Below are 26,999 nucleotides of genomic sequence, written 5' to 3'. Positions count from 1 at the left end.
AGAGTGAACTGGTGGATGAATGAACTGGTGGATGAATGAACTGGTAAACAGAGTGAACTGGTGGATGAATGAACTGGTAAACAGAGTGAACTGGTGGATGAATGAACTGGTGGATGAATGAACTGGTAAACAGAGTGAACTGGTGGATGAATGAACTGGTAAACAGAGTGAACTGGTGGATGAATGAACTGGTGGATGAATGAACTGGTAAACAGAGTGAACTGGTGGATGAATGAACTGGTAAACAGAGTGAACTGGTGGATGAATGAACTGGTGGATGAATGAACTGGTAAACAGAGTGAACTGGTAGATGAATGAACTGGTGGATGAATGAACTGGTAAACAGAGTGAACTGGTGGATGAATGAACTGGTAAACAGAGTGAACTGGTAGATTAATGAACTGGTGGATGAATGAACTGGTAAACAGAGTGAACTGGTGGATGAATGAACTGGTAAACAGAGTGAACTGGTGGATGAATGAACTGGTAAACAGAGTGAACTGGTAAACAGAGTGAACTGGTGGATGAATGAACTGGTAAACAGAGTGAACTGGTGGATGAACGAACTGGTAAACAGAGTGAACTGGTGGATGAATGAACTGGTAAACAGAGTGAACTGGTGGATGAATGAACTGGTGGATGAATGAACTGGTAAACAGAGTGAACTGGTGGATGAATGAACTGGTAAACAGAGTGAACTGGTGGATGAATGAACTGGTGGATGAATGAACTGGTAAACAGAGTGAACTGGTAGATGAATGAACTGGTGGATGAATGAACTGGTAAACAGAGTGAACTGGTGGATGAATGAACTGGTAAACAGAGTGAACTGGTAGATTAATGAACTGGTGGATGAATGAACTGGTAAACAGAGTGAACTGGTGGATGAATGAACTGGTAAACAGAGTGAACTGGTGGATGAATGAACTGGTAAACAGAGTGAACTGGTGGATGAACGAACTGGTAAACAGAGTGAACTGGTGGATGAATGAACTGGTAAACAGAGTGAACTGGTGGATGAATGAACTGGTAAACTGAGGAAGAAACGTTGGCTGAGACGACTACCTCAATTCAAGGAGTTGAAATTTCAAGTCATTTTCTGTGTATTGTCCCAGTTACAGATGGAAAATTATAATTTGCATCTTGATGGATGGTTTGAATCTGTGACCATTTCATATTCTCACCCGTGTGCTGCCGTGGTCCGGTCTGCTCTCAGCCCGTCGAACAGATACAACTCCTCCAGCAGACGTACGCTTTCATCCGCTCCGGCTTTGGCTGACGGAGCCTGAAAGCAAACGCCGCACGGTTACACGAAGAAGATGCACTTTTAATACTAAATATGCAAATAGGTTTGAGTCTGGTCTACAGGACTCGTCCTAATCCGTCCCACAATCCCTTGCTGAAGTGAAGTGTACCTTATGGAAGTAGATGTAGCCCTGCGTCAGTTCGTCAGATCCCTCTCCGGAGAAAATCACCACGCTGTCCGTCTTCTCTCGGATGAATTTCGAGATCAGATACATGCCTGGAAACATCAGACATGAAATTTAACACCTTTGTAAAAGTTAAAAATGATAAAACTAAACTCGTCTATAATCAATAATCTATCGATGATGACTTGTTTTCTAAGGCACAGATTCAAATACACATCTGATAGAAAAGCAATCAGACCAGGAGGAAAAATCAGACATGCAGTACACAGTACAAGAGGCACTGCTTTTCATTTGGAGCGTGAGGAAAATGTTCCAGACTGAAAAGCCAAACCTCATAAAACCTCAGAAGGTTTTTTTTGTAAATAAAGACCAGAGTGAATGGAATCCTATGAGACACAATCGCTGTCTAATCACAGCTCTTAGCTTTATTCCTATACTAACGATTAATTACTCAGCAACTCAGACCAAATCTTCTCTGAGCAGCTTTTAGGAAATTCTTCTCAGCTCCAAAGAGTTCCAGATTAATTCACTTCGTCAAATCAGACGGAAACAGGAATGCGGCCGAGACGCGGTCTAATCGGTTACGGCCACTGAGCAGACTGAATGAGAGATGTCTAATCTTCCTGGTGAACAACACGGGATAAAGGAAAGATCACTGTGTGATGCTAGCATTGCAAATGAGCATCGGGTTGAGCTAAAATTGCATCACTGGTAATATTGCAACAAAATCACGCAGGCTTACCAACTGACGCACGCACTGTGGTGATGTCGTAACACTCCAGGTGGTAAATAACCTCCTTCACGACGCGGATGCCTTCCTCTGGGGTGAAACTCACCTCATGGTGCTCGCTGCCTATGTGGTTTGCAACCTATAGTAGCATAAAGAAGAACAAGAAGAAGAGACACTTTAACACCTTAAGAGCTGATACTCCTGTTCAGATTTTATTCTTTAAAGGTAACAAGAGTTGTTTTGAAGGTTAGTCTCAGTCCCGGACGTCACACCCACAAACCATCATCTAAACGTCTGATATGTACGGCACACGGAATTGGAAACACTAAGTTGTCATCTGATTGGTTGGATTCTACCGGCTTTCTGGGAGTCACATTATATTTAACTTTTCACCTAGAAACAAAGCTGCTGTGATGCTATACTTCCCTCATGGAAGAAGGAAGCTGTCGGATTTACAACTGTGACAGTGAGCGCTTACGAGGATCAGCTAAAGTTCATCTGCATGACTTTCTGAAATGAAAGATCTATGATCACACGCCGGTCTGTTTTTACATTTTCACTCCCATCAACATGATTCTGAACAAAACTGAACTGTTACTGGTTGTTTCACATGTCAGTCAGACGTCCTCATGGGACGGGCCATGAGGACATTTAAAGAAGACACACTCTATACGATTCTAACATTAATGATTCAATCTATTGACCTTGCGTGCAGCCAAAACGTCGGGACTGTCTTCTGTCCCGATAGCAAATGTCTGAACGGGATACTGCAGCTTGTCCTCTTTAGCTAGCTTAACAAGCATAGCAGAGACGAGGCTGGAGTCCAGACCGCCTAGAAACAAGGAAAGTGTCTAAAATGACCTCAGTTACAGAAAGGAATTGTAAAGGAGGGGAGAAAAAAAAAGCAACAGTGAGGCTTTACCTGAGAGAAGGCAGCCGATCCTCCTGTGGGCCATGAGGCGCTTCCTCACAGCGTTTTCAAACAGGATCCTGATGTTGCTCTTTACCGTCTCCAGAGCGAAACCTACACAAACGATGTGAACGGTAACGTTGTGATCTGCGTCATCAGACGACCCAATAAATTGACCTGTGGGTGTATATTAAGCGACACTCCGTCTTGTGGTTCCTGACCACCGTCTTGCATTCTCACCCGTGCCAAGGTTCTCGATGTTGTGGTAGGCAGCATGTTTGGGCTCTTGTGTGCAGCAGTGGAAGCAGTCCAGCTGAATGGACTCCACCTTCCCGTTCAGTTTCAGGTCAAACACCTCGAAGTGGCCTGGAAGGAACGGCGTGATCTTCACCTTGGGGTTCGGCATGGAGTCTGCAATATCGATCAGGCCTGGAGAATAGAGAACATGAGGAATGAAGTTATCCTCAGGATATTGTTCAGAAAGATTAGCACTGGGGAAGGACCAGTACAGTCACATATCCAAGAGCAAACTCCTTCCCAGTACCTTTAGCCTCTGAACACACAGCGAGGAAGCCATCTTCAGTCAGCATCTTGAATAAAGGTCTGACACCATACGTGTCTCTGCCTAGGAAAACCTTCCTATTGGCAGTGTCCAGCAGAACGAAGGCGAACACGCCGTCCAGCAGCGACGCCATCTTCTCGATGCCGAAGCGGTCGTACAGGTGGAGGATGATCTCTCCGTCCACTTTGGTCTGGTACTCAAACTCAAAGTGCTTTTTCAGCTTTAAGAGAAGGACATCAGGCATCAGAGACATGATCCTACATCTGATATATAAAGAGCTGATTATTACAGAACTGTTTATTACAGCTATATATATAAAAGCATCAGAAAGAAAAAATAACAAATAAAAGTGGATTAATTTTCTTCTTTTCTGGTAACTATCTTGTACAGGTTCTTATTTCAGGTCCTGGATCATAACATTTTTACAGAACACTCTTGCATCATGAAATATAAACTAAATCTTTATACCTGTAGCTGTCATTGTAAGAACCCACTTTAACTGGTTTCCATTAAAGACAGGATTGAATCAATTAAACGGATCATAATCTCATACAAACCCGACAGTGGTTGTAGATTTCGCCGTTATAACAGAGCCAGAGGTAAGGGAAACGCTTAATGCGTAGCGGCTGCATCCCGTACAACTGGTCCACGATGGCCAAACGGTGGAAGCCGAAGCAGCAGTTGGTGAAACCGTTGACATTTTCTATACGGAAAGCATCCGGACCCCTGTGTGCGATCTTCTTGGCACTTTTGCTCTGAGTTAACAGGCACTCATCACTGCCAAACAAGGCCCATATACCACACATCGTGCTTCTGTAGGGAGGGAATTATAGAATATATCATTAATGGCATGCTGACTATTTAAGGTCTTCAGACAGTTATGTCTTATGGCTTATAATTTTAATGTGATGATATCATTCCCACCAGGCCCTTTCCCACATGACCACCTCACTATTGTGCAGTATTGTGTGTAAATAAGTCATTATTTCTTACAGATATATTTCTTATTAAATTCAAATAAAAATAATATAACGAGAGGAAAATGTCATTTGAATATAAAAGACTCGAGGAACTCTTGATTCGTTTTTGTAGTCGGCGAATCAATTGACCAAAGAGTCGTTCAAATGAATCGATTCGGTCAGGAAGCGAAGCGGTCCGCTTTTTCTTGCTTTTTTTTAATAAATAAGTCATAACTATACAATATTATGATTTAATAAATGGTTAAACATCTTCCAGGTTTGTATAAGATTTCATTTTAATCGATTTTGTGACATTTACCGAGGACCCAACGTCTTCGGTTTAGATAAGACATTTGATACTTATGATATTTGATACGATATTTCATTGCTATGGTGATGTGAGAGCAAGGTGTCCATGTGGTTGGAGTCAGACCTGATGTAGATCTTTCGTAATAAACGACTCGAAGAACTCTTGATTCGTTTTTGTAGTTTCTGAATCAATTGTTCAAAGAGTCGTTCAAATGAATCGATTCAGTCTGGGAGCGAACACCGGGAAGCGGCAGCACAGTGGCCCGCTTTTTTATTATAATTATTACTATTATTTATTTATTTAATAATAATAATAATATTAATATTTTTCTAATTGATCAAACACTAAGGGTCATGCACAAACGCCTTCAATATTAAGCACTTAGATCAAGCTTATAGCATGTAAAGCATATCAGAAAAATAGAAAGAATAAAAGAATAATCAAACGAATAATCAAAAGCAAATAAAATGACCAGGCAATAGAATTGGTGTAGCTAAATAAAAGTATAAATTATAACAATGTCCCACAATGGAAAGTTTAGGTGTCATGTTCACGTCCACAGAATGAGCAGGTGCAATGAGCATCCATTATATTTACTGTACACACAAGTGTGTGACTCTACACACCACGTGTGTGCATGAAGAAACGTGTAACAGGGCATATTAAACTAAATTAGCCCCAAAAAAAATAAAGATGGATGATGGCGATGTTTAATATTAAGAGATAAATACGAGAATAAAGTTGATCCACTGAATCGCTCGCCATGCTTTATTGACTATTAAAAGCGGCGAAGAAGACATAAACCGAATAAAAGTGACATTTACCTCCTTAAAGGCTCAAAAGGCGAAAGTTAATCTTTTTAAACAAGTATAAGACTACACACTTGTTTTACCTTGGATGACCAGAGATGAGTCTGCGCTACGGTGGCCTGAAGCGGACACGATAGATAATTAGATGCTGAAATGCGCATGATGAAATCCAACCGTTCATTTCAGTGCAAGCGAAGGGAGTGGGCGTGGCGATCTAAGTGGGCGTGTCTATCCATTAATAACGTTGTTGTGAGATTGAATAAGTTATGATTATCCATCTTAATGCTTAATAGTATCATAGTAGTAAAAAAAAAAGAACAGTTTATTTGTATTTTATTAAAGAGATTCCTGTGGACAAATATTTAGTTTAGTGCCCTGTCAGGTAACTGTGTGTTCAGTCTGATGCAATCAGGGAAGTTCTTTAGTGGTGATGATTAAAATGGAGGAGTTTCTTCTCTCAGACTCTTCAACACAGACATGTCCATTTTACAGATCAGTTAAAAGTCTTGTTTACTTCACTGTCATTCTGCACCCTGCACTTTTACTGTCAGTACAGGTAACTCACCTGCATGTCTGATCCATACATCTATAACATCTGTAATGTTTGCACTTTCTGTACATGTAACATACGTGCACATCGTATTCCACCGCTGCTACATCAAATCCTATTACTACAACATATTCTTGTCTTCATATACTGTACTAACTATATGACTAACTAGTTATAAATAGAATGGATAGAAATAAGTTTCTTAAATTTAGTTTATTTACATGCAATATCCGAGTTTTACTTTCACTACAAGTTGCATACTGTATATAGCTTTGTACAGGAATGCACTTCTAGAGGAACGGTTTAAAAATTCCCATAAACACACTCCTAAACCTTCTTCTGTGGAAAGTCTTCCCAGAAGAGTTGAAGCTGTTATAGCTGCAAAGTGCGGGCCAACTCCATATTACATTCATGTGCATGTAAAGGCAGACGTCCCAGTTTTGACCTGGCTCACAGTCTCCTCTCTAATTCATCCCAAAGGTGTTCTATCAGGTTGAGGTCAGGACTCTGTGCAGGCCAGTCAAGTTCCTCCACTCCAAACTCACTCATCCATGTCTTTATGGACCTTGCTTTGGTCACTGGTGTACAGTCATGTTGGAACAGGAAGGGGTCATCCCCAAACTGTTCCCACAAAGTTGAGAGCATGAAATTGTCCAAAATGTCTCGGTATGAAGCTGAAGCATTAAGAGTTCCTTTCACTGGAACTAAGAGGCCGAGCCCAACCCCTGAAAAACAACACCGGAATTCAATGGGTGTCCCCAAACTTTTGGCAATATAGTGTATGTCCATTTTCATTAACACATCATTAAAATTCAGCTTATATAAAAGCATTTCCCCGTGTATTATATACACAAGCATTATGCTGTCTGTAAATACGTGATATGACCTTTGTAGATCTTTGCCCACATGCTGCATTTAAAACCAGGACTAAATAAATAAATCCATAAATACACATAGAAATATAAAGAAAAGAGTGAAAAATGCCAGCAAATGAACAAATATAAACGCAAACACTCAAGACGCCTTTACTTTGTTACAATAATTCTGCGTTTTATTATAAATAAATGTACATTCCTTACAAATCAATTCATTAAATTAGCTACTTAACTATCAAGCAAGCTGACAATCATAATCATCAGTGTAAAAAAGATTTATTTACTCAAAATTGGCATAACCACAGATTTCCTTTTCCTGTGGCGTGAAGAGGAGGAAGTGGAAATTTACAGCCTGAACATGAAGCACAAGCAGTCGTGGCATTTTATCAAATAACAGCAGGTGACGATATTTTATTAAACGCATATATATACTTGAAATGAAGGTGATTCGAGCTACTGTGATGTTAGTTACATTAGTGCAAAAAAAAAAATATCTGAGATGAAGATAACATTATAAAAGTGTACACAATCTTAATTAAAAACCACAGAAATTCTTTCTGTTATTAGGCATGTGTCGATAATCATTTGCACAATATATAGAGATATTGAACTTTAAATATAAAACAAACACAGGATAAACAAAATATCTTCAATAGAGGAGATGTGAATTATCCTCTTAAACTCCCGGCTTTCAGGTTCAAATTCTCCTAACTTTTAATAAATAAGTCGTAACTATATAATATTATGATTTAATACATCTAAACGTTGGTTAAACATCTGCCAAGTTTGTATAGGATTTTATTTTAAATCTATTTTGTGACATAGACAAGACATTTTATACTTGTCACGATATTTGATTTGTTGCTATGGTGATGTGGGAAAAAAAAAAAACTAGGTGGGTGGAGTCACACCTGATGTAGCGCCTCCTACCTACACGGAGATGAGGGGATGTACTTAGTCGAACTCTCGATTCTTTCCTTGTAGTTTCTTGTATCTTGAGAATCGATGGTTCAAGGAGTCGTTCAAGTGAATCGATTCTTCTGGGGAAAAGTGACTCTGAACTTCACGTGCATGAAGAAACGTTTAACATGGAGCAATAAACTCAATTTAAAAAGTGTTTAGACTTGATTTAGCTTCTCGTACCTACACAGAATCGAGTGTTTCAGGTTTAATGTCGGGTTCATGTTGTACAACCCTATGTTAAAGTCGTTGCTATAGAAACAACAATACGTTTGAACGAGTGTTTTAGCCCGTACCCGGAACTCCGTGTGTCAGAGATGGAGTTGTAATAAATGGTTTCTTAAATATTTTATGACATGAACGTGATCTCGACACATGCCTGTTTGTGAGCATGCTGCTGCGTTGGTGAGAGTGAAATGTTTCCAGGAGAGGCACTTTAAACAAAAGTCCTTTAAAAAACCAAAACGTCGTTATAAAACTAGCTGCCATCTAACGGTGTGCTAAAGTAGTGCTCGGCTGTGATCGGCGTTCTCGAAGGACCGCTCTGATATTGCTGTCGGAGGCGAGCGGGCGTCTCGGTTTTTTTTTTTTGTTTTTTTTGGCGGGAACATCGATGTGAGATCGAAGCTACGGTGATTTTCCCAGGATCATGGTTCCGGCTGAGCGGGGAAGAAGTCGTCGGTCCTGAACACGGAGGGAATCTCCTGGTGCTGCTGCGGCGGCGCTGATCGTTTGGGGCTGGAGGGTTTCTGAAAGAAATGAAAGCAGGATGAAGAACGGCTACTGTTCGGAACAATACGGGACTTCACACACCTGCAGTGACCTGTGGAGAAACGAGAAACTCTGGGTGTGACTCCAACACAGAAAACAAGGACAAGGTACAAGATGTGCAGAGAGATTAAAAAAACATCCTGCCCGTATTACAAAAGGCTGAAGGAGGAAGTAAAATGTGTCTTTCTTTTTTAACAGAACCTGAAGCTCCGGGCAAACGAGTTTAAATAATTATAAATTTATATTATGACATGACGGGCAATGAAAATTATCTCTGCTGTTCTAAAGCGAAATTCATACATTTTTTTAAGAGGATCTTTTCGAAGGGGGGCGTTGGTGGCTCAGTGGTAGGTTTTCCACCTACCATGAGAAAGACCCGGGTTCGATTCCCAGCCACTGGATGCAAAAATGTGAGGGTTGTGTCAGGAAGGGCATCCGGCGTAAAACCGGTGCCAAGTTGTTGTGTGGACCAGTTGGTCCGCTGTGGTGACCCCTCACACACAGGGAGCAGCCGAAAGATCAACAACAACTGGATCTTCTCAGAGATAAATGATGAATATGAACATTAAACCTTTGGCAAAGTGCAGGTTTTTATTTCATCTCTTAAAAGCCTGAAATAGCTAGGAAAGACAGTGTATATTTAGCAAGCTGCTAATCATACGATATACTTAGATAGCAAATGCTATGAACACTCAACTTTATAATTATAGAAATTAATTAGTATATAACAATTACACACGTGAAAAACTTAGCTAGTAAACTAGCTGTAAAATTAAAAAAAAAAAAAAAAAAAAAACAACTTTAAAATGACTGTTTTGGACCAGAATATTATTTTGTGTTACTCTTAAAACTCAAAAGCTGATTATTTTCCAATAACCGCATGTCATGAAGTGTTTTATTCCACCTAAATCACAGCAATTTGTCAACAATTTACAAAAAAGCATAGTTCCGTTCAATATCGTGGGACAAAAGACAAACCAGGAAAAACCTAAAAGCACAAACTCCTCTGTCCTGAGGATGTTCCTGTTACCGAAAGCGTCCTGACAATGGAGACTCCTTCCATCAACATTAATAAACAAAACACAACAAAAATTGGTCACTTAGCTTAAAACTTTCTTTGCTGTGCTTTTCTAAGAACTGGCAACCTGATAACTTGATAATAAGACAGATGACATACACCACAGTGCTGAAAGTCAGCATTAGGAAGCGCAGTGTAAGTTTAACTCAGAGTTATTCACTCAGGAGCTGGATTTGTGATAGACATCTCAGAAAGGAGTGTCTGATTACATGTCCATTGCTTTACCGCCACCTACAGGCATAGATTTATTGCACAAACAACACACAACAAATGGAAATGGAAACAGTAACTCGTAAAATATCATGAGCAAATCAAACTACCTCTGTAGCTAATAGCTAATAAGGCAATCAGAAACTCTCTCTTCATACACTTTGGCTTTTATTCTGCTGCAACTCTTTCTTTTTATCACATCGTCCCCACTCTCGTGAGCTTTGTTAGTGTTACCTGTTAAAAACATTTAATTCCCCAGCAGTGATTGATTATGATGGAGCAGGAAACCCTTCCGTCTTTAACGTTAATGCCGTAGAGACTAACCTGAATGTTTACAGGACGTATGCTTTACAGATTCACATAGCAGTTTTTTTTTTTTTTAACGTTACTTACATTTAAAAATCCCGAGACGTTCATCGTTCGGAAAATCTTTTTGAAAGCACCAGGTAGAGTCCGGGCTTCACCTTCAGCCTCGATGACTTGCTCCTCCATGACGCTCACGTTGGCTGCGACCATCTTCACAAAAGCCTTGAGATATAACCAGTTAAAAAATACACAGATGTAAGCCAGGTTGTTGGATATCAGCTGATCATGTGGCACATTTTTTACTTAACATATAAATACCTCCAGCTTATCGATTTTCCTGTAAATCTGTCTCATTTCCTCAGCTTTTCTATGAATCTGAGGCAGGCTGATGTTCACGATCTGAGAGGTGTCGTTGCGAATCTGTAAAGAATAAAACATTATTCATGACTTATGTTTGTGCTTCACTGTAATGATCGTTGAACCCAACGTCAAGTCATTAACTGACCATGTCCAGCATCCCCACAAACTCGTCCACTCGAGTGAGCATTTCTTCCAGACTCTTCTCCAGACATGAGATCTGTGATGGATACAGAAACGGACAAATCATAAAAACAGTAGAGAGTGTAAGTAAAAGCTCCAGCATGCTGTCCAGTCATGTTTTGGTTGCCTGGAAAAGACTACAGCTAAGGAACAATACAGTGCTATGTCCTTGAAATAAACTGTATAATTGTACTGCTATACTACCATACAACTACTATGATTATACCTTATTACTAGTACTACTACTACCACCATACCATACTACCACTACTACATACTACTAATACCATCCCAATTCTCCTGCTACCACTGCTCCATTCTACCACCTTACCATACTACCTATACCATCGCACATCTCCAGGTACCACCACCACCACCATACTGATCCTTTCGAACCTTAACCTCCTGAGCCACAACTGCCCCCTACTACCATCCTACTGCTCCTGGTACGACCATATCACTATAACCTTATCATACTACCACTACTGCATACCTCTACATATATATCACTGCATCACTAGTATTCTATATTGTTACATAATACCACAACATACCACCATTCCACTGTTACACAGTCCCCCGAAACCATTATAAGACACCACTACTGCACTATACTGCTAGTACTGATACCACCTCACCATTAAAATCTACTACACCATATCACTATATTACTTTTACTACACCACAACAACCATCACTGTACACTACTACTACCACACTATTACTATACCAGTACAACCAAACTACCACCTAAACACTACTACAGCATATGATGACACTGCTGTGTTATAAACAACACACCATACTATTATTACTACCACACTACTACAATACTGCACACATCACTATTACCACACTTATATGTACTACTTATATAACTACCATACCACTAATACACTATTACCATCATAACCCTACCAAACCGACATACTAACACCATTACACTACACACAGTACTAATATACTGCTGGTGGTGGGGGTGGTAGCTCAAGTGGTTAAGGCTCTGGGTTGGTGACCAGAAGATCAGGGTTCAAGCCCCAGCACCACCAAGCTGCCACTGTTGGGCCCCCCCTGGGCACTGCATCACGGCTGACCCTGTGCTCTGACCCCAACCCACAAGGATGGAATATGTAAAGAAAGAATTTCACTGTGCAGTAATGTATATGTGACAAATAAAAACAACTTAACTTATACCATACAACACTAACACTCAGTACTGCAGGGTGTATGATTTGAGACGAAGCCTACAGAAGAATAAAAAGACACTACACGTTGTAACTTGTACACAGCTGAGGAACCATGAGGACAGCACTATGATGACGACACTGCTATGTAATACAACGACCATAACATACCGTACTATTATTAGTACAACTACCACACTACTACAATACTGCACACTATGACACAACTGACACATCACTATTACCACACTTATATGTACTACAGCTACCATAACACTACTTCACCATTACAATCATAACAGTACCACTACCACACCGACATACTACTACAACACCATGACACTACACAGTACCAATATACCATACAACCACAACACTAACACTGTGTGCGGTTTGGGACGAAGCCTACAGAAAAATAAAGACACTACACGTTGTGACAATTGTGACTTACAATACAACGACCATAACACTACTACTACTACTACTACCACACTACAACCATAACATACCATACTATTATTAGTACAACTACCACACTACTACAATACTGCACGCTATGACACAACTAACAGATCACTATTATCATACTTATATGTACTATAACTACCATAACACTACTACAACGACATATTACTACATCATTACACAACACACAGTACCAATATACTATACAACCACAACACTAACACTAAGTACTGTGATAGTATGCGGTTTGGGATGAAGCCTAAAGACACTACACGTTGTAACTTGTACACATTAACAGCTGAGGAACCGTGAGGGACAGCACTGTGAGGATGACACTGCTATGAAATACAACCATAACATACCATACTATTATTAGTACTACTGCCACAATACTGCACACTATGACACAACTAAAACATCACTATTATCATACTTATATGTACTATAACTACCATAACACTACCACACCGACATACTACTACATCATTACACAACACACAGTACCAATATACCATATAACCCCAACACTCAGTACTGCAGTAGTGTATGTAAGCCTACAGAAGAATAAAGTTGTGACAATATTGACATTAACAGCTGATGAACCGTGAGGAAGAGCACAGTGAGGATGACACTGCTCACCTCCTCGGCTGCGTCTGCTCGGATGTAAGAGGAGTAAGTGAGTGCAGTCTGTCTCAGGATCTCATCCTCCTGCTCATGGACAGGACTCTGGGCAGCAGCACCGTCCGGACTGGGACTCTGAGGCACGTTACCGCTGAAACTGTGGCTTTCTGATACGTTACCGGCGAAGCTGGGGCTCTGGGAGACATTAAGTCCGAAGCTGGGGCTCTGGGAGACGTTTCCGTTGCTCAGGCCCTCGCTCAGCATGGACACGGTGCTGGCGCTTTGGGACACGATCCCGCTGTCTCGGCTCACCTCCTCACTCGACTCCTCCAGCGGAGACAACACCGGCGCCCGGCCTAACCGATGCTCCATATCCGCATCCACAGACTGTAATTATTCACAATTAAATCTTCTTTGCTGATGTTTCTCCACTGCGAGTCAGGCTAAGATGTTACTTCCGCATTCATCATGTGACTTCGGACCAGCTCATACGGATCACCGTGAGGCTCAAACAGGAGGATTGTTTTGATTTTGCTTCAAAATGCTGCTTTTAACAAGCCCTCGGTCTCTTCGACTTAAAATCACAATTTCTCCTTGATGAAATCCACGTCGAGATTTCAATACTTAACTAAAAATAATTATAAAAAGTAAAAAATGCGGACTGATGTAAACTGGAACCACAAAACAAACATACTACTGGCTGTTTTTGCTGTACACCGAGCAGGCATAACATTATGACCACCTGCCTAACATTGTGTTGGGCCCCTTGACCCGTCCTGCACTGTGTATTCTGACCCCTTTCTATCAGAACCAGCATTAACTTCAGCAATTTGAGCAACAGATCATCTGTTTGGATCGGATCACACGGTCCAGCCTTCACTCCCCAAATGCATCAATGAGCCTTGACCGCCCATGACCCTGTCACCAGGTCACCACTGTTCCTTCCTTGGACCACTTTGGATAGATACTGACCACTGCAGTCCAGGAACACCCCACAAGAGCTGCAGTTTTGGAGATGCTCTGATCCAGTGGTCTAGCCATCACAATTTGGCCCTTCATCAAACTCGTTCAAATCCTTACACTTGTCCATTTTTCCTGCTTCTAACACATCAACTTTGAGGACAAAATGTTGACCTGCTACTAATATATCCCACCCACTAACAGGTGCCATGATGAGGAGATCATCAGTCTTATTCACTTCACTTGCCTGTGGTCATAATGTTATGCCTGATCGGTGTATATGTGCACTTTTACAGACTTATGTATTTTTATTCTTTAATTACTTCTAGGATTGTCCTGTATTTGGATTCATCCATATTGCCCTTTAACCTCGATCAATGTTCAGGCCCTGCTGATGTAAAGACTGTCCAGAACATAATGCTGCCACCACCATGTTTCACTGTAAACATAGTGTAAAGCTACAAAATCTAGAAACGTTTGATTGGTAGCTTTTTAATAAATAAAAACTAGAGGAATAACACTTCAGGATGTGCTTGAAAAAAATTCATTCTGCTAACGGTACCTACTCATCATGGCAATCTAACTTATTTACTTACAACAGTACAGCTATAAGTGTGTGTGTTTAGATAGATAGATAGACAGATACTTTATTCATCCCAATGGGAAACTTACAACTTCCAGCAGTATCCACAAGCATAGGTAATAAAAAAATAAAATAGGATTATAACAAAAAAATACTAAATACTAGAATTTAAGGGTATAAAATATAACAAACTATAATAAAATAATAATAATAATAAAAAATACTAAATACTAGAATTTAAGGGTATAAAATATAACACAAACTATAATAAAATAATAATAAAAAATACTAAATACTAGAATTTAAGGGTATAAGAGATAAGTAATGTGCAAAAACAAGAAAAAATTATTTGGTCTTAGGCAAAAAAAACCCCAACATTTTACATAACCAGTTCTTGTTTTTTTCTGCTTAAAGTCAGCAATATGCAGGATATCAGGTTCATCTAGAGGAAAAATGGGCTCCAATTTGGGCTCCAAGCGACACATCATATAAGAAATATATAAGGGTTAATCAATGGGATAAACACCAATGAGAGAAATGACTGTTTATCTGGATTTGGACCACAAAGAAATCAACACTTTATATCAGTATAAAATCAAGATTTTTATTTAAACTTAAAATTGATGTACAGAGGGAAAAAAAACAAACAAACAAAGAAATGAAGGAAAAAAAAAAACAAAAAACCAAGACACATTTCTGCAGAATAAATATACATTTACTCTGATGTGAGGAGGTTCCCGGTGTGTTGATGATGAACTCCAGATGTGACCAGTAGAGGGTGACACGGATACGTATGTGAACCTGAAACAAGCTACGGAATATTCAGTGGCTGGATTCTACCAGATGAAGGAGTTTATGAGTTATGCAGAGTCCAAGTTTTCCTAAGGCACACAGGATCATGAAGGGTAATGTATGTGCCTAGACACTGACAGCACTAGCAAAGCCTCAATTTGCTCATCTAAAAAAAAAAACCAGACATACAGATGACACCCGCTGATGATGAACACACTTTTCTTTAACTAAAAGAGGTGAAAAACACCACTGATAGGATTCATGCTTTATGTAATGATTGCTCCCAGATCCACTGGTGATAAAAGTGCACATTAAAAGACTCCACCATGAAAAAGAAAACACACGAAATGAGCGATTCAGGTGCTGATTTGTTGGTTGGTGCTACATTTTTATTGACCCTGTGAGAATTTGGCAGCTGTGTGCTACACTGATGTCACATTAAGGACGTCACAATAATGAGAAACAACATAGAAAGTAAAGGAGAAGGTTAGCAAAAAAAAAAAAAAGCTGGACTCCCAGAATGCAATGCGATGAGCTTGACTGCGGTATTAGCACGAAAGCTGATGCGTTTAAGCAGAGCTTAGAAACGAGGAAGCGAGCGAGATGGACAGAGATGACTAAAGCGCCGCCGCATCACAGGCTTAGGTAGAGTGTGTACGTGAAAACAGAACAACATGTCAATCAAATAACTTCATCTTGGACACCACCGACTAGTTATAAAGATTAATATGCCATCGGTTCAGGGGGGACTTTTCCTTTTAGCACCTGCATGTGGAAGCTAAACAAGCTGAGAGAACGGAGAAACTCTACACAGCTGTGTCATGAGCCCGGAGTTGACAATTCATTAGGAGCTGAGCGACAAAAATGTGTGCTTGTTAGTCAGAAAACGTAAACGTCACTGCAGTATACAGAGGGTTCGGGGAAAAAAAAAAAAAAAAAAAAAAGAGGACTATTTTTGGTCACTGTGTTACACATGTGCTAGAAAACTAAGCACACATGTCCAAGCAAAACATCATCCTAAGACACCATCATCGAGAATGTTTAGTAAGAAATTCTTGATCCAGGAAATTACAGTGATTCATGAAATTACAGTGTATTCTCGTACATCACCTGGAACACTCAGGCTGCTGGAATGAATGAGTTATAAAGCTACAGAACAGAGGTGGCTAATGATTCGGTATAATACCTTGCTTATTTCTCCCAGAATTCCAGTGGACTGCTTGTGGTAGTGGAAAATGTTTGATATACTTTACGGTATGTATGAAGCCAGAAGCCTTAGACAGGCCTGAACCTTACAGCTGAGACATTCAGAAGAAAAAAATGAAGATTCTTTCCATATGCAAAACTTGATCTAAGCGACATTCACTGTAAATTAGTATGTAATCTGTGGCTCTGGAAACCGACTAAAAGGAAAAGAGAGAAAACAGAGATAAAAAAAACAAAGAGAGAGACATGTACCAGACTATTCCCTATGCATCACCCCGACAGATAAGATAAGACACGTCATTTAAGAACAAGTAAAAATTCAAGATGTTAAATTACATTTTACAAAAAGCTTTAAGAAAGTAGTGAAGTCGTCCCACGTCAAGTCTGTTGCCCCAGGCTGTGAAGTCTCTGGGTGGGATCAGGTTAAGAGGGCGATTATATGACGCGTGCACCTCTATCCGTGTGTGTGTGTGTGTGTGTGTGTTATAGAGTGATGACCATGCCGTCCTCCTCTACGCCGCCGCTGGGCAGCGCCAGGCTGTTCCGAGGGTCCGTTCTCAGGCTGCTGAGGATTTTGTGAAGGCTGCCGTTGCTTTCTCTGGCGCCGTTGAAAGCCGTGTGATGGAGGTTCAGGTCTCTGTGAAGCCTGTAGCTCAGGCTGTTGTGGCCTGTTCCGTTGAGGCTGGCGTTTGAATGGAAGGAAGCCGTGGACACGACCGAGAGCGGTCTGCTTTGGGGTTTGGGAGGCGAGGCGGAGGTCAGTTGAGTGGTTCGAGACGTGAGCGACGCCAGAGAGGCGTTCGAATGGCGAGTCTGGCGACCGATGCTGTTCTCGATGACAATGTCCGACTCCTCGTCGCTGTCCAGGTCGTCGTGGGCGTAGCTGGAGCTCACAGCGGGCATGGAGGAGGGTAGGGACTGCATGCTGGTGATGCCCGAGCTGCTGCTGCTATCTGAAGACTGACCGGAACTTCCTGACACGCGGCTGGCTCGCACAACATTGTTACGCTGATTAGCCGGCTTCACCGTGACGATCAAGTTGTGGCTGTTAGCGATCATCATATCGGTCACCTGGTCCAGAGTCTTGCCTGTCACCTCGATCCCGTTGACCTCGAGAACCTCGTCGTTGACGGCGAGCAGACCCGTTCCTTCAGCCAGGCCGCCAGGGACCAGGCGGGAGATAAAGATCCCCGGCACCTTCTCAAGGCCGTGTGCTGTGACACGTACGCTGGTGCCGTCTCGGATGTAGAACCCGAGCGGTTTGTGTGAGCCGTGTCGGTACAGCCTCACACGCCGGTGCGACTCGGGCACGATGTCCACGTCGATGATGGATGACACGGGACGGAAGTCCTGAGGAAGGCCGATGCGGATGTGCGGACGCTTCCTGTTTAGGTCGTTACGCAGAGCCACGCCAGCCTTCTTCTTTCGGGTCAGCGTGTTGGTCCCAAAGGTGCTGTAGTCGATTTCCTCTGCAAAAGAAATAAAAAAGAAGATGGTGAAGATTTTACCACTGTTTTCATCAGACTTTTATATAAGCAGCAGTTTGTATAGAAGGCAAAAGAAGCTCATTGACCATGAAGACACTAGTACAAATATGCAACAAAGTCGAGTGTTTCAAGTTTAAATACTCTAAATAATATCCATTTTTTATTGGATGCCAAAGACAACACTCATTAATATTACTTTCTTTAGGAGTAACCATTTAAAATGTGCGGTTTGAGAGTCATTTTATAAAAAATAAATTAATTAAAAAATATATTAAATATTCTATTATAAAATTTTTGCACCGTATTGTACATATAACAAAACCAAAATTTTTTTAAAAATATTATCGAGTGACCTTTCTCTTTCCTACACAATCCCTCACACTCTATATTGAATTTAATTCAGTTTATTTATACATAAATTCTGATAAATGAGGGTGTCACAAAGCAGCTTGACAGAAATCCGAAAATATCGGTTTAAATTTGTTCCTATTCATCACATTTATGTGAGAAGCTGTGAGAGAGAGAGAGAGACAGTAGCTATGAGGGAAAAGTAATATGGTATTATGTAAGCAAATGTAGACAGCTGTTCGATTTAGTTCTGGTAAATTTCTGTTAAAGTTACACACATGCTGCGAGACATCAGGGCTTAAGTAATGATTATAACAGTTGGTGATTTCACAGGAAAAATGTTTTTCAGTACAGTGACATGTCCTGTGCAGGGGAACGGAGGCTGCTGTAGTGAACGTCCAGATGGAAGAGGTTGTAGAAAATGGATGAGTAAAGAAAAACAACAACAACAACAACAACAACAACAAATCTACCCATCCATCATCATCTCCCTCACAGAGAGAGGGTCCATGTGAATGTGCTGGGCGGAGCAGGGGCGAGTTAAGCGGTTTTTTAGGGCTCTCTACACACACACACACACACACACACACACCCTGTTGGATGCCTAATGACAGCGTTTCCCTCCAAGACCACACAGCAGTTTAATGAGGATTCTCAGGGAGCACGTGGTCCGCTGCAATCAATGCCACATACAGACCAAACCACAGCTATTCAAGGTACACAGCACCGCTACGAACCCCAGCCGCGGCCCAGCACGTAGCTTAAAGGACACACGCTGCCTGTTCAAACGCTCTGATATAGTTAACAATATTCATATGAAGCTTCAGAGTTTTATCAAAGCGCCACTTTGTGGTTATTGTTAGGCAGCGGAACCAATCTGACTGAACGCAGACTCACTTTTATTATGTGCTGGAATTTCAGCCGCGAGTCGCTCTGCTGATAGGAAACACATTGGAGAACTTGACTCTCTCTCCCTCTCTTTCCATCTCTCTATTACTCTTGTTCTCCCTCATGCTCTCTCTTTCCGTCTCTCTATTACTCTCGATCTCCCCCTCATTATCTGTCTTACTCACTCTCTCTCTCTCACTTACTTTCTCTCCCTTTGTATTTCTCTCCCTCTTTCTCTCTCTCTCTCTCTCCCCCTCGTTCTGTCTCTCCCCCTCTTTCTGTCTATCTATTACTCTCGTTCTCCCTCTCTCTCTGTTACTCTCTCCCTCTTTCCGTTTCTTACTCTCTTTCTCTCTCTCTCCCCATCTTTCTTTCTAGCTTTTTCTTGTTTTACCTATCTCTTACTCTCTCTCACCCTCTTCCAGTCTCTTTCTATGTGTGTGTGTGTGTGTGTCTCTCTCTCTCTTTTACACACTTTCTCTCTTTCTCCCTCTTCCCGTCTCTCTATTACTCTTGCTCTCCTTCTCGTTCTCTCTCTCTTACTCACTCTCTCCCTCTTTCTGTCTCTCACTCTCTTTTTCTTTCTCCCTTTCGGTCTCTCTCTCTTTTTTTTCTTGTTTTCTATTTCTCTCCTACTTCCAGTCTGTCTCTATGCGTCTCTCTCTCGCTCTCTCTCCCCCTCTCTTTTTCTCTCACTACCTTTCTGTCTCTTTTTCTGCCCTTCTCTTTCTCTCTCTTCCTCTTTCCAGCTTTTTCTTGTTCTCTCTCTCTCTCCCCCAGTCTCTCTCTGTGCATGTGTCTCTCTCTCTGCATGTGTGTGTGTCTCTCTCTCTCTCTCTCTCTCTAGATCTTCACTGTTACTCTAATCTCAGAAAAAAATAAGCGCACCTCTTGTCTTGAGGTTTATGAAATGGTTTGTAATAAGTGAAAGCAGGTTGAGTAACAGAGCATACAGATACATCCTGCTCAGATCATCATCCTGAGGTGTGTCCCAGATCAATTACTTACACACTATTCTACTCCATTGTGTAGTATAAATAGTGTGAGTCATGTGTTTACACCAAAACAAAAAGTGCACTTCAAGCACCCGGAAGATACACTTATTCAACTGAAAAAAAATAAATACTGGACACTTCATGCCCTCGACAATCGCAGCTTTGCATCCGTAGAGGAAGGAGGCGGAGCTAGACTTTTTCAAGATGGCTGCCGACACCCCGGTGGATGAGACTGGGAAACAGCTTCCACTTAATAAAAAACCCTTGATATCTTTTTAGATATCACTAACAAATATATAAATATAAACATAATAAGTACCAAGCTGAGTCTTACTGCAGAGAGGAATGTAAAACTTAACACTTTTACCACAACACACACACACACACACAAAATAATCCAGGTGGAGGTTATTTGCCTCCAGCTGGTGAACTCTGATGCTATGAGGCTCAGCATGAGCAGATCATCTGAGACACCGAGGCATGATGGGAACACAAACACACTAATCTAACGCTGCATAGCTGCTTCCAGACATAGCGATGGCCGTGGCGCAGAGCCGACTAGACGGAACACAAAGTCTGGCTAAAATCGGCAGAGAAAAATGCACATCCATTTCCTGCAGGACAGAGCCAAGCCTCAGGAACATTACGTTTAAACAAGGCACACAATCATAAGCAAGCTGAAAGGGTCAGAAAATAATTACAGGCTTATTGTTTTGCAAACCGTTCTCCAATCAAGAAATGTAAAGATCTGGAAAACAGACCAGAAGAAAGAAGAAGAAGAAGAAGAAGAAGAAGAAGAAAAACGAGACCAGGCAGACGGCATGGATCACGACGGCTTCACTGAGAGCCGCACACCAGCCTGGACACAATGAGAGATTTTTAAAGCTTCACTGGAGAGACGAAGTGCTTCACACGGTGCCAGGCACCCACTGCTGTCACCTGACTCAGCCTGGTGGAGGGGCAGGGGTCAAAGGTCAAGGGGTTACTCAAGGGGTGGGAGGAGAGCGGAATAAAAAGGAGGGATGCATTCCAACATGACGTAAAGCTTAACCCTTTTTTTTTTTTTTTTTTAACCAGTAACATAAAAATGGAATTTGCTTCTATTTTGGATGTGTTCAGCATTGTGTGTCTTTGTCATGTCTCACTCCACAGTGGAGGTTAATATGAACCTCACGTGAAAGTAGACACTCAGAGCTTAAAGAATTTGTAGTGTTTCTGTTTTCTATCCTACTAGGGGTGATGTATATTAATAAAATAGTTCCAAAACAGCATTTATTTCCACAGAAATGTTTGCATCTTCAAAGTAAATGTTGATATCGAACCCATTTCTGCTCTCTGAGACACTCCGAGTGCTTGTTCATCTAAAAAGCATCTCAAATGTGACCTTCGACCAGTAAAATTCAGTGTAAGGTTCTCCAACAGAGGGAAAACACACGTCTAAAACACACTGAAAGCCAACAGACTTATATTTTACATCAGCCTTCATTTCTTTACACTGATTGAAAACTTCCCATTAGTCCATTACCATTCCGCTGGCGTAGCGGTGAAAATATTCAGAGCGGCACTGCGATGGAAGATCCGTGCTTGAAGTGCAGCACGGCTGATTTGTCAGCTTTCGCAAGAATAATCAGTCAGCCATTGTTGTCGCAGTCGCTCTGTCGGTGCGTGATAATGGGCTCACGCTGTGGGAACGGGACGGTGGGAGAGCAGGCAGTCTTTTGTCCCAGATTTCCCACCTCTCATTAACTTCCACAGTGAAACGGCCCCCTTTCAAGTGGCGCACAATTTTGACAGAGGCTAATAAAAGCAGGGATCTAAAGGCCTTAACAGTCAGTCATTAGGGCTCACAGTGCAGTTTACTTTGCACTGAACTCCAGAGCCTAATGAAAAGTCCCGAGTTTAATTCAGAAAATTAATTAACCCAGACCAAAATCTGCCGGTGTTTCAGTCTCACTCACTAAACTGTCCTCTCGAGAATTGGTCCTTTCTGCAGGAAATAACTGTAGCATCAAATACCCAGGATCTGCTGAAGCTAAGTGTGAAACAACACATTAAACACAACTTTCTTTTTGCTTTTAAACACTCTCACTGTCTGAGCCGAGCTTTTCCAGCGCCTGGATGACGAACTACATGATGGTAAAATCTCAATAAATATGTAAATACAAGTGATGTCAAGTGAGTCATCAGAATGTGAATCTGATTCAGTGTGATTGGTGTTTAAATTGCAGACTCATCGCGTGCTTCTGCCTTTCCATGGAAACGGGTCGTTCCAACCAACAGCGAAACGAGGGGAAGACCAACACCACTACCGAGCAAGCATCACATTTCTCTTGTTGATGAAAGTAAAACTTTAGAAAGCATCCCATAAATTTCAGAATGCATTTGTTCTAGAGCCATTAAACAATTTTTAAAAAAAAAAGTCTTTGTGATGTTGTTTAAAACATTCTCATTTGTAATTGTGGACAAATTGCTATGGTAAAAGAAGAATAAGGAGATTAAAAACTCCACTATACATCTTCTTACGTCGTATCTTCAAGCCTGTGTCATTTTTGTCTTTACCGCTAAGAAATAGTTGCTAATCAAAATGATCCTAGCCGCTAAAATCAAATAAATCTAACCTAAAACTAGTTCCAAGTTCGCAAGCTGTAGTGTACCTCCAGGATCCAGCTTCACCATCATCATCATCAACACCACCACAACTTCCACTACAACAATCATCACCACAATCACCACATTACTATCACTACCATCATCATCACCATCACCATTATCACAATCAGCATCATCACCATTATCACCATCATCACAATCACCACCACCAGCACCACCATCATCATTACAATCACCACCACATCATCATTACCATTATCACAATCACCATCATTATCGATCACCACCACATAATCACCACCATTGTCACAATCACCACTACCATCATCAATCACCACCGCACCATCATCACTATCATCGTCATCAATCACCACCACATAACCATCACCATTGTCACAATCACCACCACCACCATCATTAAAATCTTCACAATCACCACCACCATTGCCAGCACCACCACCATCACTGTCACCATCTTCATCATCACTACCACCATCACTGTCACCATCTTCATCATCACCACCATCACCATCAAACTCATCATCACACAGTTCTTCCTCCAGACTGAAAATCTCCAACATACGAACAAAAACACCAGCTTGAAGTTTCCATCAGTCTGACACCACCACCACCAGAGACTTTATTTTATTTATGAATCTTTCTGAATATTTTATCATTGAACAATTACAAAACGTTATTCCACTGGCGTTTAGTCGAGTACATTCATCAAGAATACATTATTTATTTCAGCTTGCTGTAGCCATAGACATCTTTAAGTGTTTAAAAAAAATAAACATTCCAACATCAGGCTCATCATGTAAACGTTTTCATTTTTAATCTCGACGCCTTTTTATTTAAATTTATTACGATCTGTAACGAATCCTGAGTCAGTCATTGTACTTAGCTTTCCTTTTTGACATTATTTACATGTTTACTTTACATATATAGATGAAATCCATTATATTCAAATAATCAAAGCTCCTTTAAAGGTGTGTTGTGATTTCCACCACCATCAGACTTCAAAATAATCAGAAACAACCTTCGTCTGATTTACGTCTCACAGGAGATCCCCCAGACTCACTTGATTTAATAAAAGCAGTTTACTGGTAGACTCAGATTTCCAACCCATTCTCAGTTCACTGGAGACTAAAAACTAATCCTACATGTTGCTGACACACTTCCAGATATCTCCTTAATCCTGTCACAAATAAACAGAGTAGAAGTTAAACGAGTCTGAGCTTTAAACCTGTCCACGGAAAACAAATCGCTCAGAACAGGATCGAGTCTTTTGCTGAATCTTGAAGTTCGGCTAGAACAAGGAGCCCCTCCTTGACTAATAAAGTTAGTGCACAGTCAGCATATGGCTCCCACACACACACACTTTTCCTCCTTAACCTGTATTACCAGCCTTACTCTGTCTCACATCTGGGAAAAGTTAAAAGGTCTACATACAGAGGAGGTGGAGAATGTGCTGGTAGATTAGCCGTCCTTTCCATCTCCTTTCTTCTCTACACAGGACGCTTTCTCTACAGGTCATGGTAGAGTGTGTGTGTGTGTGTGTGTGTGTGTGTGTGTGTTTAGTGGAGACAAGACACCGCTTGACACATTCCTCCAAATGGACAGGGGCAGCGGGGGAAGGACTTAAAAAGATGTGTGTCACAAGAAGACAATACACTCGTCTAATAATAATACGCTCAATAACGACGGCAGGAAGAGAGGTGTAGCTTCCTGTAACTGCTCCAGTTCTAAACTTGCTGCAAATAATGTAGCATTTTACCGTAATGACTGGAGTAGAATGTCTACCGTAAATATACTAATGAAAAAAAAAAATTATATAAATAAATAAGAGTCCACTGATTAAATTCATAACATTGTCCAAAAAACTTGCTTCGAAACAACAAATTAAGTAAAATATTTCTTTGCAAACTAACTTAAAGCAAAAACACTGAAATGCCTTCGAAGCTCTAGCATGTGCACAAACACGCTGATCGATGAATGACACAATAGTTAGATAAAAACTATTCGGAACAGCTATATAAAAATATACACACACACACACACATATAAACACATACACTATATTGCCAAAAGTATTCGCTCACTCATCCAAATAATCAGGATCAGGTGTTCCAATCACTTCCATGGCCACAGGTGTATAAAGTCAATCACCTAGGCATGCAGACTGTTTTTACAAACATTTGTGAAAGAATGGGTCGCTCTCAGGAGCTCAGTGAATTCCAGCGTGGAACTGTGATAGGATGCCACCTGTGCAACAAATCCAGTCGTGAAATTTCCTCGCTCCTAAATATTCCACAGTCAACTGTCAGCTGTATTATAAGAACGTGGAAGTGTTTGGGAACGACAGCAACTCAGCCACGAAGTGGTAGGCCACGTAAACTGACGGAGCGGGGTCAGCGGATGCTGAGGCGCATAGTGCGAAGAGGTCGCCAACTTTCTGCAGAGTCAATCACTACAAACCTCCAAACTTCATGTGGCCTTCAGATTAGCTCAAGAACAGTGCGCAGAGAGCTTCATGGAATGGGTTTCCATGGCCGAGCAGCTGCATCCAAGCCATACATCACCAAGTGCAATGCAAAGCGTCGGATGCAGTGGTGTAAAGCACGCCGCCACTGGACTCTAGAGCAGTGGAGACGCGTTCTCTGGAGTGACGAATCGCGCTTCTCCATCTGGCAATCTGATGGACGAGTCTGGGTTTGGCGGTTGCCAGGAGAGCGGTACTTGTCTGACTGCATTGTGCCAAGTGTAAGTTTGGTGGAGGGGGGATTATGGTGTGGGGTTGTTTTTCAGGAGCTGGGCTTGGCCCCTTAGTTCCAGTGAAAGGAACTCTGAATGCTTCAGCATACCAAGACATTTTGGACAATTCCATGCTCCCAACTTTGTGGGAACAGTTTGGAGCTGGCCCCTTCCTCTTCCAACATGACTGTGCACCAGTGCACAAAGCAAGGTCCATAAAGACATGGATGACAGAGTCTGGTGTGGATGAACTTGACTGGCCTGCACAGAGTCCTGACCTCAACCCGATAGAACACCTTTGGGATGAATTAGAGCGGAGACTGAGAGCCAGGCCTTCTCGTCCAACATCAGTGTGTGACCTCACAAATGCGCTTCTGGAAGAATGGTCAAAAATTCCCATAAACACACTCCTAAACCTTGTGGACAGCCTTCCCAGAAGAGTTGAAGCTGTTATAGCTGCAAAGGGTGGACCGACGTCATATTGAACCCTATGGATTAGGAATGGGATGTCACTTAAGTTCATATGCAAGTCAAGGCAGGTGAGCGAATACTTTTGGCAATATAGTGTATATTCTACAGTAGATTGCTTTTTAATTCCTTATTCTATTTTTGTATTGTTATCTTATTTTATTCTATTTTTAAATCTTGAGTCTTCTCTCTACTTGGCTTTCCTTTATACCTTGATTTCTTTTACACGCAGACATTCATAAAAAAATTTGGAGGAGCTTGGAATTTTTCGAAATGATGCAGAATTTCTCCAGAATTTGGGCCGAGACTTGGCGCGTGACATCACATTATACTTTCTTCCATTCTATTTTGTGGAACAAGAGTACGGCTCTCATAGAAAGTCATTACAGATGTGTCTTCACTGGTAGAAGTTTAAAAGAAGAACCCTGTGCTTGCAGTTTCAACAATTCCGAGTAACATAACATTGCAAAAAAAGCTGCAGCAAAATGTCCTAAACAACAATCCTAAAGGGACTAAATAATGCGAAATGAATAACATTCACAGAGCATGGACAGGGTGAACAGTGTCCTGACCTCATTTTGCCCAGAACATGACCCTGTAAATTCCCCAAACTCTCCCACAAGCTTCTCACTGAGTCA

At 41.3% G+C, this 26,999-nt stretch overlaps 3 protein-coding genes across 5 annotated transcripts in view; all 3 read right to left on the bottom strand.

The window, feature by feature from the left end:
- asns (asparagine synthetase) overlaps positions 1–5,897 on the bottom strand; it is a 10,369-nt gene extending 4,472 nt beyond the window's left edge. For 2 of the 3 annotated variants that reach the window (XM_058405252.1, XM_058405255.1), the window contains exons 1-9: positions 5,726–5,848; positions 4,190–4,445; positions 3,615–3,852; positions 3,311–3,499; positions 3,083–3,184; positions 2,865–2,992; positions 2,173–2,299; positions 1,416–1,522; positions 1,185–1,285 (exon numbers count right to left, since the gene is read on the bottom strand). In XM_058405252.1, coding sequence (XP_058261235.1) covers positions 1,185–1,285; positions 1,416–1,522; positions 2,173–2,299; positions 2,865–2,992; positions 3,083–3,184; positions 3,311–3,499; positions 3,615–3,852; positions 4,190–4,438 — 1,241 coding nt within the window. In that variant the 5' untranslated portion in view covers positions 4,439–4,445; positions 5,726–5,848. Of the gene's footprint in view, positions 1–1,184; positions 1,286–1,415; positions 1,523–2,172; positions 2,300–2,864; positions 2,993–3,082; positions 3,185–3,310; positions 3,500–3,614; positions 3,853–4,189; positions 4,446–5,725 lie in introns of all 3 variants that reach the window. The other variant, XM_058405254.1, reaches the window with a different exon arrangement.
- Positions 5,898–7,282: 1,385 nt separating this feature from the next.
- bloc1s4 (biogenesis of lysosomal organelles complex-1, subunit 4, cappuccino) lies at positions 7,283–13,774 on the bottom strand. The gene is made up of 5 exons (XM_058405238.1): positions 13,289–13,774; positions 10,966–11,037; positions 10,779–10,880; positions 10,548–10,682; positions 7,283–8,844 (listed from the first exon to the last, which is right to left on the bottom strand). Exons 1-5 carry the CDS (start codon positions 13,640–13,642, stop codon positions 8,743–8,745), a joined length of 765 nt encoding a protein of 254 aa, XP_058261221.1. The 5' UTR covers positions 13,643–13,774; the 3' UTR covers positions 7,283–8,742.
- Positions 13,775–15,419: 1,645 nt separating this feature from the next.
- pard6gb (par-6 family cell polarity regulator gamma b) overlaps positions 15,420–26,999 on the bottom strand; it is a 37,940-nt gene continuing 26,360 nt past the window's right edge. Inside the window, exon 3 of the mRNA XM_058405199.1 lies at positions 15,420–18,280. Within this exon, the coding sequence (XP_058261182.1) occupies positions 17,295–18,280 (986 nt within the window). The 3' untranslated portion in view covers positions 15,420–17,294. The remainder of the gene's footprint in view (positions 18,281–26,999) is intronic.

This window comes from Hemibagrus wyckioides, linkage group LG12, assembly GCF_019097595.1.
Source record: "Hemibagrus wyckioides isolate EC202008001 linkage group LG12, SWU_Hwy_1.0, whole genome shotgun sequence".
Taxonomy (NCBI): domain Eukaryota; kingdom Metazoa; phylum Chordata; class Actinopteri; order Siluriformes; family Bagridae; genus Hemibagrus; species Hemibagrus wyckioides.
This window is presented reverse-complemented; position numbering and strand designations above follow the sequence as displayed.

Coding starts and splice junctions, on each gene's coding strand:
- bloc1s4 (XM_058405238.1), bottom strand. CDS start 13,642: ATGGAGCATCGGTTAGGCCGGGCGCCGGTGTTGTCTCCGCTGGAGGAG. Junction 10,881..10,965: donor TTGTGGGGATGCTGGACATG/GTCAGTTAATGA, acceptor TATTCTTTACAG/ATTCGCAACGACACCTCTCA. Junction 10,683..10,778: donor GGAAAATCGATAAGCTGGAG/GTATTTATATGT, acceptor TTATATCTCAAG/GCTTTTGTGAAGATGGTCGC.